Source organism: Thalassophryne amazonica, chromosome 6, assembly GCF_902500255.1.
Source record: "Thalassophryne amazonica chromosome 6, fThaAma1.1, whole genome shotgun sequence".
NCBI lineage: Eukaryota > Metazoa > Chordata > Actinopteri > Batrachoidiformes > Batrachoididae > Thalassophryne > Thalassophryne amazonica.
Window position 1 is genome coordinate 8,574,091 of NC_047108.1, and position 16,264 is coordinate 8,590,354.

The window sequence follows — 16,264 nt, forward strand, 5'->3', positions numbered from 1 at the left end:
TTTCTGGCGGCAATTCAAAAAAGGAGAATTACTTGAAACAGAGGTTCTGAAACTTGCTGGCACTTCGTGTGTTTTCCCCACAGCGGGGAGACTCTGAACTAACACCAAAAACATGAAAAAGATGATTATGATTCTCTATCCCCTTTAAAAAGCTTTAATTGTTTGTGGAGCCCTCAGATGGTCAGAGAGGGAGTTCCAAATATGAGGGACAGCTAAACAGAAGGCCATGTCTCCCATGGTGTGAAGTTTGGTGCAAGGGGGAAGGAGAAGATTAGTGTTGTAGGAACGGAGGGAACGGGAGGATGTGAGAGGAGTGAGGAGGTCTTTGAGGTATATGGGGGCATTGCCATGGATTCATTGGTAGGTGATAAGAGCAATCTTAAAATGGATTCTGTAGGTGATGGGAAGCCAGTGAAGGTTATGGAGAATAGGTGTAATGTGTTTCTGTTTACGTACTATCATCAGAATTCTAACTGCGCTGTTTTAAATGTATTGGAGCCTATTGATTGGACAGATAATAATGTTGCAAATTTAAAAAAAAAACACAAAAACAGAGCAGATCTTTGCTCTGCTCTCGGTCGGGACGGTCGCATTTTTCTTTCCTCCTCCCTCCCCAACTTTCCTGCTACTGTAGCGTGTTTGTCTGTGAGGCTGCCAGCCCTGCTCCTCTGGAAACAGCAAAATGGATCTAATCAAGTGGTCTCTGAATGCAATTGACACTATTTTTTCTACAAGACACTCAAGAGCGGAGGACCCAACCTGTCCTGCCGGGACACATGTGGCGGGTTACGTGATGGACAGCTGGCGGAGGTGGCAAGTCATGTACCTGTACACGTTGTTTGTGGAGGACGTTGAAGATGTTTACTTATTTGGAGCTGTGGTGACCGGGTTTCTGCTGTGTGGAGCGGCCATAGCACTGGTTTACCGGAAAATTAAGAAGGTGGAGGCGGCATTATTTGGCCCGTCCAGGCTGCCCCACATGATCGATTCGATTGGAAGGGCAGTGTCAGCTCAGTAGGTGGGTGTTAACTGCACGTTGGAATCCATCTCGGGGAGAATGGCTGCACTGGAAAACCGCTTTGATCGTCAGTAATGACCACATCTCTTCTCTTCTATTCAAATGTATTTGGGAGCCACTCTGAATTTTCAGACAGTGGAATCTTTCAGGCATCTGTTAATCTGGATATCTATTTGGTTTCCAAACACCAGCTGCCCTTCAATGCCGCTGAGATAAAATCCTCCCCCCGAGGAACACTCCTGATGCCTCGCTCCTCATCTTACCCTGCCTCTCTTGTCTTTCCCCCTCCCAGTCCTGTGATGTTGACTGTGGGACCTTGGACTCTGGTGGACTGATTCAGGACTGGGATCCCCCCCGCCCCCCCAGAATGGACAGATAAGGCCTGTTGATAGTGCCAAGGGTGGCCTCCGGACTGTCTGTCTGAACACTGGACACATTCAAGTCTCGGCTGTCGTCTGTTGTCTGCTGTGATTGTTTACTGTTTTTCTGTGACTGTTTTCTGTGCTTATGAAGTTTTTTTTGCTTCAGTGCTGCTGTGTGTGTTCAACACAGCAGCAATGGAGGTTTTTTCTTTCCCAATACTTTCCTTGTGTGTGCTTTTATGTGTGTTTATGTACCAGACCGGCTTATGTGTGTTGTTGTTTAAGTGTGTCATGAAGCCGGTCAAGGTTTGCTCAGCCCTGCTCGTGACTCAGGGCAGGGACATACATCTAGAGCTGGGTCCCCAGGTGCCGTAAAGGCGACCTCTGCTCCTAACTGGCAATTAGGATGGGTTAAATGCAGTAAACACATTTCATTGTGCAGGGAACATGTTCCTATGTGCATATGACAATAAACTTCTTTGAATCCTTGAATGAGTTAGTATCATCTAAAGTCCCACTGAAACTCGCAATTAACAAAAAGGGCAGGAAAAAATACTGTTTTTGGTGGTAATGTAAACTACTCTATATTATGCTGTATGTATATGATTTTAGCATTTAACAATATGCTTTTATTGGACTTGTGGTTTTCAAATATAGAGTTTGTGTGAAGCAGTGAAATAAGCTTGCAAACAATGTTTTCTGAACATGACCAACATTTATTCATAAATTTGCAAAAGAATCCAAATGTTGAAGGGAACTTCTAGCAGTGATGTCATCAAGGCCCAACACCTTGCTGGAAGTGACATCATCAGTGAAGAAGAGACTTCCTCTCGGTGGACGCCACAGCAAGCGGTGAAGGTTCTCACAGATTCCTGGCACAGAAGAAATGTCTCCTCTGCCCACAACAGGTATCATTGACGTACTGCCCTGGAAACAAAGGTTACAATTTAACAATTAAAAAAGGGGTTTGTAATAATAATAATAATAATAATAATAATAAATTTCAATTATAATGCACCTTTCATTAATAAAAATCTCAAAAGTGTACAGGAAGAATAAATAAATAAATAACTAAATAAAACCCAGAATAAACAAGAGATTAAAAACAGAAAAGCTTAAGATAAAAACAGTCAGCATAATAGAATAAAACCAAAATAAAATAATAAAATGGAATAAAAACACTAAGATGCAAGGGATTCAAATGATTGAGACCTGTGATAGGCCTGTCTAAATAGGTATGTCTTGAGGCTTCAGTTGTTTGTGGAGCCCTCAGATGGTCAGAGAGGGAGTTCCAAATATGAGGGACAGCTAAACAGAAGGCCATGTCTCCCATGGTGTGAAGTTTGGTGCAAGGGGGAAGGAGAAGATTAGTGTTGTAGGAACGGAGAGAATGGGAGGATGTGTGAGGAGTGAGGAGGTCTTTGAGGTATGTGGGGGCATTGCCATGGATGCATTGGTGGGTGATGAGAGCAATCTTAAAATGGATTCTGTAGGTGATGGGAAGCCAGTGAAGGTTATGGAGAATAGGTGTAATGTGTTTCTGTTTACGTACTATCATCAGAATTCTAGCTGCATTGTTTTAAATGTATTGGAGCCTATGAAGTTTTTTTTTCCAGAGGTTTATGCTACAAATATTGTTACATTACAATGGATGTTAACCAGTTTTCTGTTTTTAGGGTTGTGATTGGACAGATAATAATGTTGCAAATTAAAATAAACACAAAAACAGAGCAGATCTTTAGTTTGTACCTTTGTAGTTCATTTCCATGCAGTGTTCCCCTCTTCCACCATTGTTGGGTTGACCCTTGGCCCACTTCTTAAAGTAAAACCTGTCGCCGTTGCTCCACATCCATATACCCTCCTGAAAGAAAAAAACTTTAAAGGTCAGTATGCCAACATTATTAATGGGTTTGAACATTGTTTTTAAGTCTCTAAAATAGGTCGAGGTCGTGAGGCGTCACAGCCGACCGTTTGTTCCTGTTGTTCAGTCACTTACCTCGACGGCATCATGACCTCCGAGCCAGACTTGTCTGTACGCACCAGTCACTCTGTAAACATAACCTCTGAGGAAATCCAGCACGCCATCATCGGGGATCGAGGCCAGATTCCCACCACGGTGTGTGCAGTAACGCTAAAGAGGAAAACAAAATAAATAAATAAAATAAGACAAGAAATGAATTACAAAACAAAGAACAAGCCACAATGAAAATCAGAGACTATTTAAATTATTAATATAAATGCACAGATGTGACTGTAAAGTACAAATATCAATGACAGTCCAGTTTTGTCTTTGTGATTCAGAATTAGTGGACAATGAAAAATCCACATTGAATCTATTTCAAATGTCTCACTGAGCTTCAAATTCAGTCTCATGTGAATCTTACAAACAAACACTGTTTTATAAATACAGATTTCCTTTAGTCTTCGATGAATGTTTGAACCTTGAAGACTTTATTTTGGCCTGTGAGCTCAGACTTTGTAGTTATAACTTATTTCATGTTTGCAGAGTCGTATTTGTACCTCTGCTTGAGCCCAGGTCATTTGCTGGTAGAAGAACATGTAACACCTGTTTCCATAGCGGATCCAACCGTAAGGGCATCTGGCACAGCAGTGATCTGCAACACAACGGTCACATTCGAGAAAACACAGCAAATGTCAAACCTGAACACAGTTTCATGTTTGTCTGAATCTCCCATGTGTGTTGTTGAAGAAGCTGAATTTGTAAATCCATAAGCTGACATCCCCGTTTTTATTACAGCTGTAGATCCACAGTGTTTGGAACATTTTGCTGATTAATACTTACACAGTGGTCGACATGGCAGATATGATTTGGTTAATAATTTCTTTTTCTTTAGTGCCTTTGAACACAAAAGAAGAAAACATAATTTTAAAAAATGAACTCAGTAACACTGTTTAATGACTTTATCAGAATATCATTTATTCAGTACTTTTATTAAAATTTTTCCAGGACAGTGGAAGAAAAAGTGACTCTTCAAGCTCAGAAACATCAGTGGTTGACTTACGTTTGTTTCACTCCAAAGTCCACAGACCAAGACGAGGAGCACAATGAACTTAAGAGCTGATGCCATCTGTGAAACGACAAACTGAATGTGTCACACAAACACACATGAACAAACACACATGCTTCTGTGTTACACAGATGTGAATTTAAATTAAGAACTAACATTTTGGAAACTTATGTCAAAGTTATTTTCCCAACGCATATATAAAAACACTTGTGAAAAATAGAGGATGCATTCGTGAAATAAACAGTCACTTGTTCTTTTGACATGCAGAAAGTAAAGTGTTACCTTTCTGTGATGATCAGTCGTCGTTACACTTGAAGCAGCAGGTAGCTGGATGTGCTGGAAAAGGAAGCTCAGCCTTTATATATGTTGTCTGTCGGTGCTTTGGTTCCACAAGCTGCAACGTGGCATCGCTGATGCTGAAATACTTTGTGCCACAGCCTCAGGTGAAGGATCAGCTCTGCTGTTTGTTTGTTTGAGAAAAGCATATTTGTCTAAATTATCCAGCCTAGATAATCTGCCACTGAGCTTTGAGTTTGCTTCTGTACACCAAGACAATGGAGCTGAAATTAAACACTCAACATGTGCTTGGACCAGAGACAAGTTCTCATGCAAGAAAACAGATGAAATGTTGGTGATTAATCCAGTACATAAGTGTGTGAGAGTCGAGGACCCCAGTGGCTGGAGAAGGCCTCGGGGACACGCACGATTCACTTGGGTGTGGCACCTAGATAGTTCAGTTTATTTATATAGAGTCAAATCACAACAAAGTCACCCAAAATGCTTCATATGGGTAAGAGCTAACCTGACAAACACCCTTGAGCCAGCACATACGGTGCACCCAAGAAAGTATTCACAGCGCTTCACTTTTTTCATATTTTGTTGTGTTACAGCCTTATTCCAAAATGGATTAATTTTATTCCTAAAAAAAAATATACACACAATACCCCATAATGACAATGTGAAAAGTTTTTTAGTTGTTGTTTTTTCTAAATTCATTAAAAATAAAAATAAAAAAACCCCCTAAGAAATCACATGTACAGTGGGGTAAAAAAGTATTTAGTTAGCTCCTGATTGTGCAAGTTCTACTACTTAGAAAGATGAGAGAGGTCTGTAATTTTCATTATAGGTACCCTTCAACTATGAGAGACAAAATGGGAAAACAAAATCCAGGAAATCACATTGTAGGATTTTTAAAGAATTTATTTGTAAATTATGGTGGAAAATAAGTATTTGGTCAATAACAAAAGTCCAACTCAATACTTTGTAACATAGTCTTTGTTGGCAATGACAGAGGTCATACATTTCCTGTAAGTCTTCACCAGGTTTGTACACACTGTAGCTGGTATTTTGGCCCATTCCTCCATGCAGATCTCCTCTAGAGCAGTGATGTTTTGGGGCTGTCGCTGGGCAACATGGACTTTCAACTCCCTCAACAAGTTTTCTATGGGGTTGACATCTGGAGACTGGCTTGGCTACTCAAGGAACTTGAAATGCTTTTTACGGAGCCACTCCTTCATTGCCTGAGCGGTGTGTTTGGGATCATTGTCATGCTGGAAGACCCAGCCACATTGCATCTTCAAAGCTCTCACTGATGGAAGGAGGTTTTGGCTTAAAATCTCATGATACATGGCCCCGTTCATTCTTCCCTTAACACGGATCAGTCATCCTGTCCCCTTTGCAGAAAAACAGCCCCTTCCTCCAAACACGAGTTGAGTTTTTACCAAAAAGTTCCATTTTGGTTACATCGGACCACATGATATTCTCCCAATCCTCTTCTGGATCATCTGCTCTCTGGCAAACTTCAGATGGGCCTGGATGTGTACTGGCTTAAGCAGGGGGACACGCCTGGCACTGCAGGATTTGAGTCCCTCTCTGCGTAGTGTGTAGCCTTTGTTACGTTGATCCCAGGCTTCTGCGGGTCATTCATCAGGTCCCTCCATGTAGTTCTGGGATTTTAGTTCACCGTTCTCATGATCATTTCAACCCCACAAGATGACATCTTGCGTGGAGCCCCAGATCATGGGAGATTATCAATGGTCTTGTATGTCTTCCATTTTCTTACAATTGCTCCCACAGTTGATTTATTTACACCAACTTGTTTGACTATTATAGATTCAGCCTGGTGCAGGTCTACAAATGTCTTCCTGGTGTCCTTCTACAGCTCTTTGGTCTTGGCCGTGGTTGAGTTTGGAGTCTGACTGTTTGAGGCTGTGGATAGGTGTCTTTTATACAGATAACTAGTTCAAACAGGTGCCATTAATATAGGTAACAGGTGGAGGACAGAAGAGCTTCTTAAAGAAGAAGTTACAGGTCTGTGAGAGCCAGACATCTTGCTTGTTTGTAGGTGACCAAATACTTATGTTCTACCATAATTTACAAATAAATTCTTTAAAAATCCTACAATGTGATTTCTTGGAATTTTTTTTTCTCAGTTTATCTCTCATAGCTGAAGTGAACCTATGATGAAAATTACAGACCTCTCTCATCTTTCTAAGTAGGAGAACTTTGTAGCGGAAAGCTGTGATCAAACAGCCAACATCCTAAGTTTGCATTATGATGGGGCCCTTGGACTCTTTCAAAGAAAAGATAAACCCCATACAGCAAGGCCTGGTATATCTCCAGGGACCAAAGAGGAGACAGTTTAAGCCATGCACACTTGGATCTGTCAACAAAACCCACTATATTCAAGATTTAGAACTTCCCCAAAGAGCATTCTCCACATAGCTGGGAATTCTTATCAGTGGCCCAAACCAGATGCCACTCAACACCCCCTTTCACAGCTCTGCTATATAAAAAAAAATATATATAACCATGGAACAAGAGTGACCCCTGTGGAACGACTTGGGAAGGACAGGTTAATTGATGTCCTGCAAGTCTCAAACTCCTAACCTCGTTTTAAAAAAAGGGAGTTTCATTGTATTGTTGTAGCAAAAGAACAAAAAAAAAGAGAAAAGGAAACATGTCACTCTTTTCTATGCATGCATGAAAGTGTTATATTTGATGTGTTATAACTCTGTTCATTGGGGAATGTTTACTTATTGTGTTCTTATACATATATACTAGATTAGCTGACAAAATTGCTAAAGAAGCTGCTGCTGGGCAATTTCCAACTTCTGACACTTATATTGCCACCACGTCCACACCATCGTTCATTGACTCTGTCATCCTAAAAAGTCGACAGAGACAAGCCACACCCTCTGAGATTGAAGTGTGGCTCAAAAAGGGTGCTGTTCTCAACTCTGATGACGTCTACATGCATGATGACAAACCTGTTCTCCCACGCAGCTTGTTTAAAGCTGCCGCTATTGTGACCCATGGCCCTTGCCATGTGTCAACAGGGGGTATGGTGAGTATTGTTAACAACCATTATGCAACGTTTGGCTTTGATAATTTCTCAAAAACGTTTTGCAGAGCATATACTACATGTGCAAAATACAACCCACAGGGTAATGAAAGACCAAAATGGGGTAGATTTCCACCTCCCCCATATCCATTCCACACTGTTCATATGGATTTCATTGAGCTCAACCAAAGCAGACCATACAAATATTGTCTGGTCCTCATTGATGCATTTTCAAAATGGGTTGAAATAGTGCCATCGAAGCATGCAGACGTCATCACAGTTGCCAAGGCTTTATGCAAGCATATAATTCCAATATTTGGCATTCCACGGCGACTCCGTTGCGACAATGGAAGCCATTGTGTGAATGCTGTCATCGACAAACTCTCAGATAATCTAAACATGGAAGTAAAACATCATTGCTCCTACCATCTACAGAGTGCAGGTCTAGTGGAAAGGACAAATGCTACAGTTAAGAGCAGACTAAAGAAATGCATGGAAACAACAAAAAAGCCATGGCCAGAATGTATAGACTTAGTCAAGATGTACATGCACATTACACCAAACTCCACTGGATTGTCTCCTTTTGAAATACAACATGGAAGGCGATTTCATTTACGTGACCTCAGTGGTGAGTGTCCCTCCCCTGAGGATGAACAAACACTGGCAGATTACATGAGGAAAGTTTTGTTACAAAAAGATGTTCAGGAAGCACACGCGCTGCCGAATGACTCTGTGTCCCCACAGGTGACTAACAACATCCAACCTGGAGACCGGGTGTTCATCAAGGTCATCAAGCGAAAGTGCTGGTCCGATCCATCCTGGGAAGGCCCCTATCAAGTGCTCCTGACTACACCTACTGCTGTAAAAATCGCTGAACATCCTACCTGGATACACCTGAGCCATTGTAAGCTGCAGCGTGTCCTGGAGCCTCCCACCGAGTAGAGGGGAAGTCCAGCTACAAAGGGGGTTAGTCTCCAACTAGGGCTGTCCATCTCAACGCTGGTGAAGCAGGGAGATCCCTACTCCTTAGGGTGAGGTTTCAGGGACACTGTAGCCTAGCAACTATGACTGACCCTCAGCCTCCATCAGGTAGACGTGCCAAGCGCCGTCTCAACCATGGAGCTGGAGGAGTAGTCTGTTGTGTTTTGGTCTCAGCATGTTTTGCTTTCCTTATTGCTGGCATATGGCTATTGCTGACTGAACCCTATGTGCCAGAGCCCCGTCATGCTCCTGAACTATACAATGACACTCCAACCCCAACGACGTCTACAAATACGCCATCCTCTGCTCACAATCGACACAAGTGCTTCATCTACGAATACGACAAGGCAGAAGGCGTCCCTCACATTTACCATACCAATTCCTGTTACAGATACGCGTGGCTATTGGCTCAAACCTATAACAAAAGTAACTGTTATGTCTGTTCGCATATACCAGTGTCATCAACACACTCAACATTGACAGCTCGTCCCTTCGCCGCTACCCATGCTGATTGTATAGTTTTACGGGCAAACACAAGAGGCAATGACACAGTCAACACGCAGTGGAAACATCTGACATTAAATTATACCTGTAAACAAGACTTGAACGCCTCATTCCCATATACTAATAACACACTCTCATGCAATAGATACCCTCATTTTGCCCATTTGAAGGCCAGCATCAAAGTTTCGCCACGAGTGCATGTGAAGCTAAAAACTGTTTTTCCCATTTCTTACCACAGAAAGGGAAATGTGTCTGTCGGAGCATTACGTCAACATCAGTGCCGACAAACATTTGTTTCTGTGACGATGACTAAGAATAACACCGGCTGGGCCAGTTATATTAGCCAGATAACTGCATACTTACAGAACGGTAGTTCCTCGTTCTGGACAGTCACCATTAACCCAGTAAGCTGCACCACCATTAGCAGTTTGTGTCCTTGGTCCAACACGTCATCGTCAGGGGCCTGCCAACTAGTGCCTGAAAGCCGCACCCCATCTGTCAATGGTACCACCATTATGGATGGAGTGTACTGGCTCTGTGGGCACCGTCTATACCTCAGACTTCCTCCTAATTGAGATGGTGTGTGTGCACCTACCCAGATGACTGACCATACGTATATTGTCTCAGCTGAACAAGCGACTGACAAACGTGGCAGCACCCGGCGCCGTCGGCGTGAATTAGTCGAGGTAAAACCACACGACTCAGTGTGGGGTACGGATGTCCCTGACGACCAGAAGATTTGGAGTAATGGACTTAAGGTACTGTTTTCTACCATACCACAGATTGGCGTAGGGAAATTAATGCTACGGTATGAAACCCTCCATTATAGGTTGGGCCTCTTGATGAATGCCACGGAGAAAATAGTTACTGCCCAAAATCAGGAAATCACTGAAATACGAACTATGGTTGTGCAGAACAGGATGGTTCTAGATTTACTCACGGCCTCACAAGGCGGGGTCTGCGTTATGTTGAATACCACTTGTTGCACATACATCACCGACTCAGTACACAGCACTGATGTTGAAGAGGCTCCTGACACTTACTAAATTATGCATCGCGATGTCCGAAGACGTTAGCGTGCAACATCCCTGGTCCATTTGGTCATGGTTCTCGTCCGGTACCTGGTGGCAAATTTTGCTAAAAATGTTTAGCCCCTGTACTTGCAATATTGCTGATCTTTTATATTCTTATATCATGTGTTCTTCCATGCCTCAAAACAATGATGCAAAAGATGATTACTAACGCCTTTGTCCAGTGTAGCATTGTTCAAACTAACTTCCGCCACACCCCCACCTGTTTCCAACCCCTGAGAACCGAAGACATCAACCCTGAAGACAATGTTGGCCCACAAGAAGACTGTGGTCACATTGCTGCTTAGGATTGTTGTTTGATGTCTTTATGATGTTATGGTTGAAAATGCTACTTGCAAGTGACTGTAATGGATGTTGACATCTCACAGCAAACAAAAATGTTAAACAGGGGGTATTAATGTTGGAAAAACTCTGTACATATATGTTATCATTTTTGTTTGCTTCACCTGTATAACTTTGACTCGTCCAAATATTTTTGAACTTCATGTTTCTATCATTTTATCATTAGTATACATTTAACTAATCAACATGTATACTATCTGACTGTGCAACTTTGAACATCATTGCATCAGTTAAAGTTAAGCTGCAAAAGTATCTACACACCCTGTGACAAGCAGGAATGGCAGGTTCCTGTGACAGGAACGGCAGGTTCCTGTTTGCACATCATGCGACCACCGCCCTCTGTAATTATCTTGTGCCACGAGCCTACATGCTTTTCTATAGCCACAACCTGTTCTACATGCCTGTCGAAACTGTCATGTTGTAACCAACCACAACATGTTCTACATGTCTTTTGCAACTGTCATGTTGTAACCACCCACACTGAGTTTCCTAAATAAAAGAGCAGCGCGGGACTTCACCCCACAGAACAAGCACAGAAAAGCTGCCGATTCTGTCGCGGTGTTCTCCTTTGCAAAGCTCACAAAAGACTAATCTTGTTTCTGCCTGGGTTCATGCTTGGTTAATCATTTGAAACCAAGGGTTGGGCCCTTTTTGGACCTAACAGCCAAACAAGAATGAGTTAAGTAGCACGTGGCATTAAACAAAGAGTCATAAATCTTTTCTACTGATGGCTAGGCGCATCTTTAGACTCAAAGAAAAGAAGAAAGAAAAGCGTAAGGCGAAGAGAAGAGAGTAAGAGCGAATTCCCGGGCGCGAGCTCTTTTCAAGGGTTTAATAAGCTCCACCCCCAAGAATTCTGGGTAATGTAGTTTCTATTGTGTGGGCTACTGAAGAGGAGGTACTGCTGGCCCACCACCAGAGGGTGCCCTGCCTGAAGTGCAGGCTTCAGGCACGAGGGCGCCGGAGCAACCGGGAGTGGAAGCTGGCATTCATCACCAGCACCAGCTGTCACTCATCATCACCAACCACATCTCCATAAAAGCCGGGCAGCATCTTCACCTCACTGCCGAGAAATCGTCTACCAATCAGGTAAACACTCAGCCGTAGTTTGTGCCGTACAATCGTTCTGAACATTTTGCAGGCGTTCCTGTTGACTGGTCCGCAGCTGGAAGCTGGGAGGAGACGACGCTCTTCGCTCCTTGGATAAGTAGTCATTCAGGCGCTGCACGTTATTGTTCCTGCGTGACTGTGTTTAAGAGGTGGAGGTGTTCCCACCCTTGCTGACTGTTTGCTGGGTGTTCACGCACCCACCATCACCTGTCTGTTCTTCCTGCCAGCAGTACCCGATCTGACAGCCAGAGGCAGTGGCCACCTGGGGACCCAGCGCTTGGTGGCTCCGGGGTGCTTCAGATCCGGTGGCAGTGGAAAGCGTGTGGGATCCGGCTCTTCTCTGGACAGGCGTTTTCTATCCTCGAGCCTGCCCACACGTCACTGTGAATTATTGACTGTTAATCTAAATTGTGTTGTCTGTTGTTCTGTTGTGCACATTTACAACATTAAATTGTTATCTTTTGGCTTATTCCAATGTCCGTTCATTTACACCCCGTTGTGGGTCCGTGTACCTACACTTTCACAACAGTTTCTGGAGTTTCCTTTGTCTAGTTTTATATATATAAATCAACGTGGCTCCAACATTCCGCTTTGAAACCAAACCAAGTCCTGCAGAATAGATCTTGTAACTGGTTTACCTGGAATTATATACCCCCCTCCCCCCCATATATATATATATATATATATATATATATATATATATATATATATATATATATACGAGGGCTGTCCGTAAAGTATAGGTCGTTTTTATTTTTTTCAAAAACTATATGGATTTCATTCATATGTTTTTACGTCAGACATGCTTGAACCCTCGTGCGCATGCGTGAGTTTTTCCACGCCTGTTGGTGATGTCATTCGCCTGTGAGCACTCCTTGTGGGAGGAGTCGTCCAGCCCCTCGTCGGAATTCCTTTGTCTGAGAAGTTCCTGAGAGACTGGCGCTTTGTTTGATCAAAATTTTTTCTAAACCTGTGAGACACATCGAAGTGGACATGGTTCGAAAAATTAAGCTGGTCTTCAGTGAAAATTTTAACAGCTGATGAGAGATTTTGAGGTGATTCTGTCGCTTTAAGGACTTTTCACGGTGCGAGACGTCGCGCAGCGCTCTCAGGCGGCGTCATCAGCCTGTTTCAAGCTTAAAACCTCCACATTTCAGGCTCTATTGATCCAGGACGTCGTGAGAGAACAGAGAAGTTTCAGAAGAAGTCGGTTTCAGCATTTTATCCGGATATTCCACTGTTAAAGGAGATTTTTTTAATGAAAGACGTGCGGGCAGATTGCAGCGTCGGCTCGCAGCCGCCGCGACGCTCCGCCACAGGAAAAACACCTCTGTTGGAAGCCTTGAGGACAAGTTGGAACATGTCCAGCTGATAAACAATTTCTCATATACTCACTCCACTGAAAGCCATCAAAAGCCGCCTGGATTTTACAAATGGTTATCAACACGGAGGTGTTTTTCCTGTGCCGCCGCGCCGCGTCGGCTGCGTCCCGACGCGCGGACCCGTCCGCACGTCTTTCATTAAAAAAATCTCCTTTAACAGTGGAATATCCGGATAAAATGCTGAAACCGACTTCTTCTGAAACTTATCTGTTCTCTCACGACGTCCTGGATCAATAGAGCCTGAAATGTGGAGGTTTTAAGCTTGAAACAGGCTGATGACGCTGCCTGAGAGCGCTGAGCGACGTCTCGCACCGTGGAAAGTCCTTAAAGCGACAGAATCACCTCAAAATCTCTCATCAGCTGTTAAAATTTTCACTGAAAACCAGCTTAATTTTTCGAACCATGTCCACTTCGATGTGTCTCACAGGTTTAGAAAAAATTTTGATCAAACAAAGCACCAGTCTCTCAGCAACTTCTCAGACAAAGGAATTCCGACGAGGGGCTGGACGACTCCTCCCACAAGGAGTGCTCACAGGCGAATGACGTCACCGACAGGCATGGAAAAACTCACGCATGCGCACGAGGGTGCAAGCATGTCTGACGTAAAAACATATGAATGAAATCCATATAGTTTTTGAAAAAAATAAAAAGGACCTATACTTTACGGACAGCCCTCGTGTGTATATATATATATATATATATATGTACGAGGTCTGTGAGAAAAGTATCCAACCTTTTTATTTTATGCAAAAAATACATGGATTTGATTCATATGTTTTTACATCAGCCAAGCTTGAACCTTCATGCATTTTGGAGTGTCAGAGGACAAGTTGAGACATGCCCAGCTCTCCACAATTTGTCTTATACTCACTCGACTGGTAAGCCACTGAAAGCCGAGATAGGCATGTCCCAACTTGTCCTCTGACACTCCAAAACGGAGGTGTTCTTTGTCTCGCTCCATCAGCGAACCTGTCGTGACGCGTGAAGCCTCCGCGCGGCTTTCCATGACAAAATGTCTTGTTAAAAGTGAAATCTGCCGGAAAATGGCTGATGTCCAGCTCTTGTGATAACCAGAGAAATTGCACACGATGGTCCCGGATCCACACAGCCATCTGTTTAGAAATGAAATGGTCGTTTCTGCCTGTCGATCGCGGCTCGGAGCGCGGCGCGCCGTGCGCCATTGTGGGCCGTCCTTAAAGCGGTAGTAACACTCCTTAATCTCTGTGAAGCCCATAATATTTTCACCGAAAGCCATGTGAATTTTCCGAATGGTTTCCAGCTGCCTGTCTCTAACAATTTCTGAAAACATTCTGATGGGAAAAAAAGCCCAAATCATTCCGCCATTTTCCCGCAATGAACGACGAGAGGGGTGGACCAGTGCTCACTCAAAGCCTGCCCACAGGCGAATGACGCAACCGACAGGGGGTGGAAAAACTCACGCATGCGCACGAAGGTTCAAGCTTGGCTGACATAAAAAGATATGAATCAAATCCATACAGTTTTTGAAAAAAAAAAGGTACGATACTTTTCTAACAGACCTCGTATATATATATATATATATACACTCAACAAAAATATAAACGCAACACTTTTGGTTTTACTCCCATTTTGTATGAGATGAACTCAAAGATCTAAAACTTTTTCCACATACACAATATCACCATTTCCCTCAAATATTGTTCACAAACCAGTCTAAATCTGTGATAGTGAGCACTTCTCCTTTGCTGAGATAATCCATCCCACCTCACAGGTGTGCCATATCAAGATGCTGATTAGACACCATGATTAGTGCACAGGTGTGCCTTAGACTGCCCACAATAAAAGGCCACTCTGAAAGGTGCAGTTTTGTTTTATTGGGGGGGATACCAGTCAGTATCTGGTGTGACCACCATTTGCCTCATGCATTGCAACACATCTCCTTCGCATAGAGTTGATCAGGTTGTCAATTGAGGCCTGTGGAATGTTGGTCCACTCCTCTTCAATGGCTGTGCGAAGTTTCTGGATATTGGCAGGAACTGGTACACGCTGTCGTATACGCCGGTCCAGAGCATCCCAAACATGCTCAATGGGTGACATGTCCGGTGAGTATGGCGGCCATGCAAGAACTGGGACATTTTCAGCTTCCAAGAATTGTGTACAGATCCTTGCAACATGAGGCCATGCATTATCCTGCTGCAACATGAGGTGATGTTCTTGGATGTATGGCACAACAATGGGCCTCAGGATCTCGTCACAGTATCTCTGTGCATTCAAAATGCCATCAATAAAATGCACCTGTGTTCTTCGTCCATAACAGACGCCTGCCCATACCATAACCCCACCGCCACCATGGGCCACTCGATCCACAACACTGACATCAGAAAACCGCTCACCCACACGACGCCACACACGCTGTCTGCCATCTGTCCTGGACAGTGTGAACCGGGATTCATCCGTGAAGAGAACACCTCTCCAACGTGCCAAACGCCAGCGAATGTGAGCATTTGCCCACTCAAGTCGGTTACGACGACGAACTGGAGTCAGGTCGAGACCCCGATGAGGACGACGAGCATGCAGATGAGCTTCCCTGAGACGGTTTCTAACAGTTTGTGCAGAAATTCTTTGGTTATGCAAACCGATTGTTTCAGCAGCTGTCCGAGTGGCTGGTCTCAGACGATCTTGGAGGTGAACATGCTGGATGTGGAGGTCCTGGGCTGGTGTGGTTACACGTGGTCTGCGGTTGTGAGGCTGGTTGGATGTACTGCCAAATTCTCTGAAACACCTTTGGAGACGGCTTATGGTAGAGAAATGAACATTCAATACACGAGCAACAGCTCTGGTTGACATTCCTGCTGTCAGCATGCCAATTGCACGCTCCCTCAAATCTTGCGACATCTGTGGCATTGTGCTGTGTGATAAAACTGCACCTTTCAGAGTGGTCTTTTATTGTGGGCAGTCTAAGGCACACCTGTGCACTAATCATGGTGTCTAATCAGTATCTTGATATGGCACACCTGTGAGGTGGGATGGATTATCTCAGCAAAGGAGAAATGCTCACTATCACAGATTTAGACTGGTTTGTGAACAATATTTGAGGGAAATGGTGATATTGTGTATGTGGAA

At 43.6% G+C, this 16,264-nt stretch overlaps 1 protein-coding gene and 1 long non-coding RNA gene across 2 annotated transcripts; both read right to left on the bottom strand.

The window, feature by feature from the left end:
* Positions 1-2,171: 2,171 nt before the first annotated feature.
* Positions 2,172-4,057, bottom strand: LOC117513139 (galactose-specific lectin nattectin-like). Its single transcript, XM_034173473.1, has 5 exons — positions 4,042-4,057; positions 3,901-3,995; positions 3,377-3,511; positions 3,130-3,241; positions 2,172-2,307 (listed from the first exon to the last, which is right to left on the bottom strand). The coding sequence occupies exons 1-5, from the start codon at positions 4,055-4,057 to the stop codon at positions 2,243-2,245; spliced, it is 423 nt and encodes a 140-aa protein (XP_034029364.1). The 3' UTR covers positions 2,172-2,242.
* A 147-nt stretch (positions 4,058-4,204) lies between these two features.
* On the bottom strand, positions 4,205-5,003 carry LOC117511568. Its single transcript, XR_004560969.1, has 3 exons — positions 4,692-5,003; positions 4,404-4,469; positions 4,205-4,238 (listed from the first exon to the last, which is right to left on the bottom strand). It is a non-coding gene; the product is annotated as an uncharacterized LOC117511568 (long non-coding RNA).
* Positions 5,004-16,264: the final 11,261 nt, after the last annotated feature.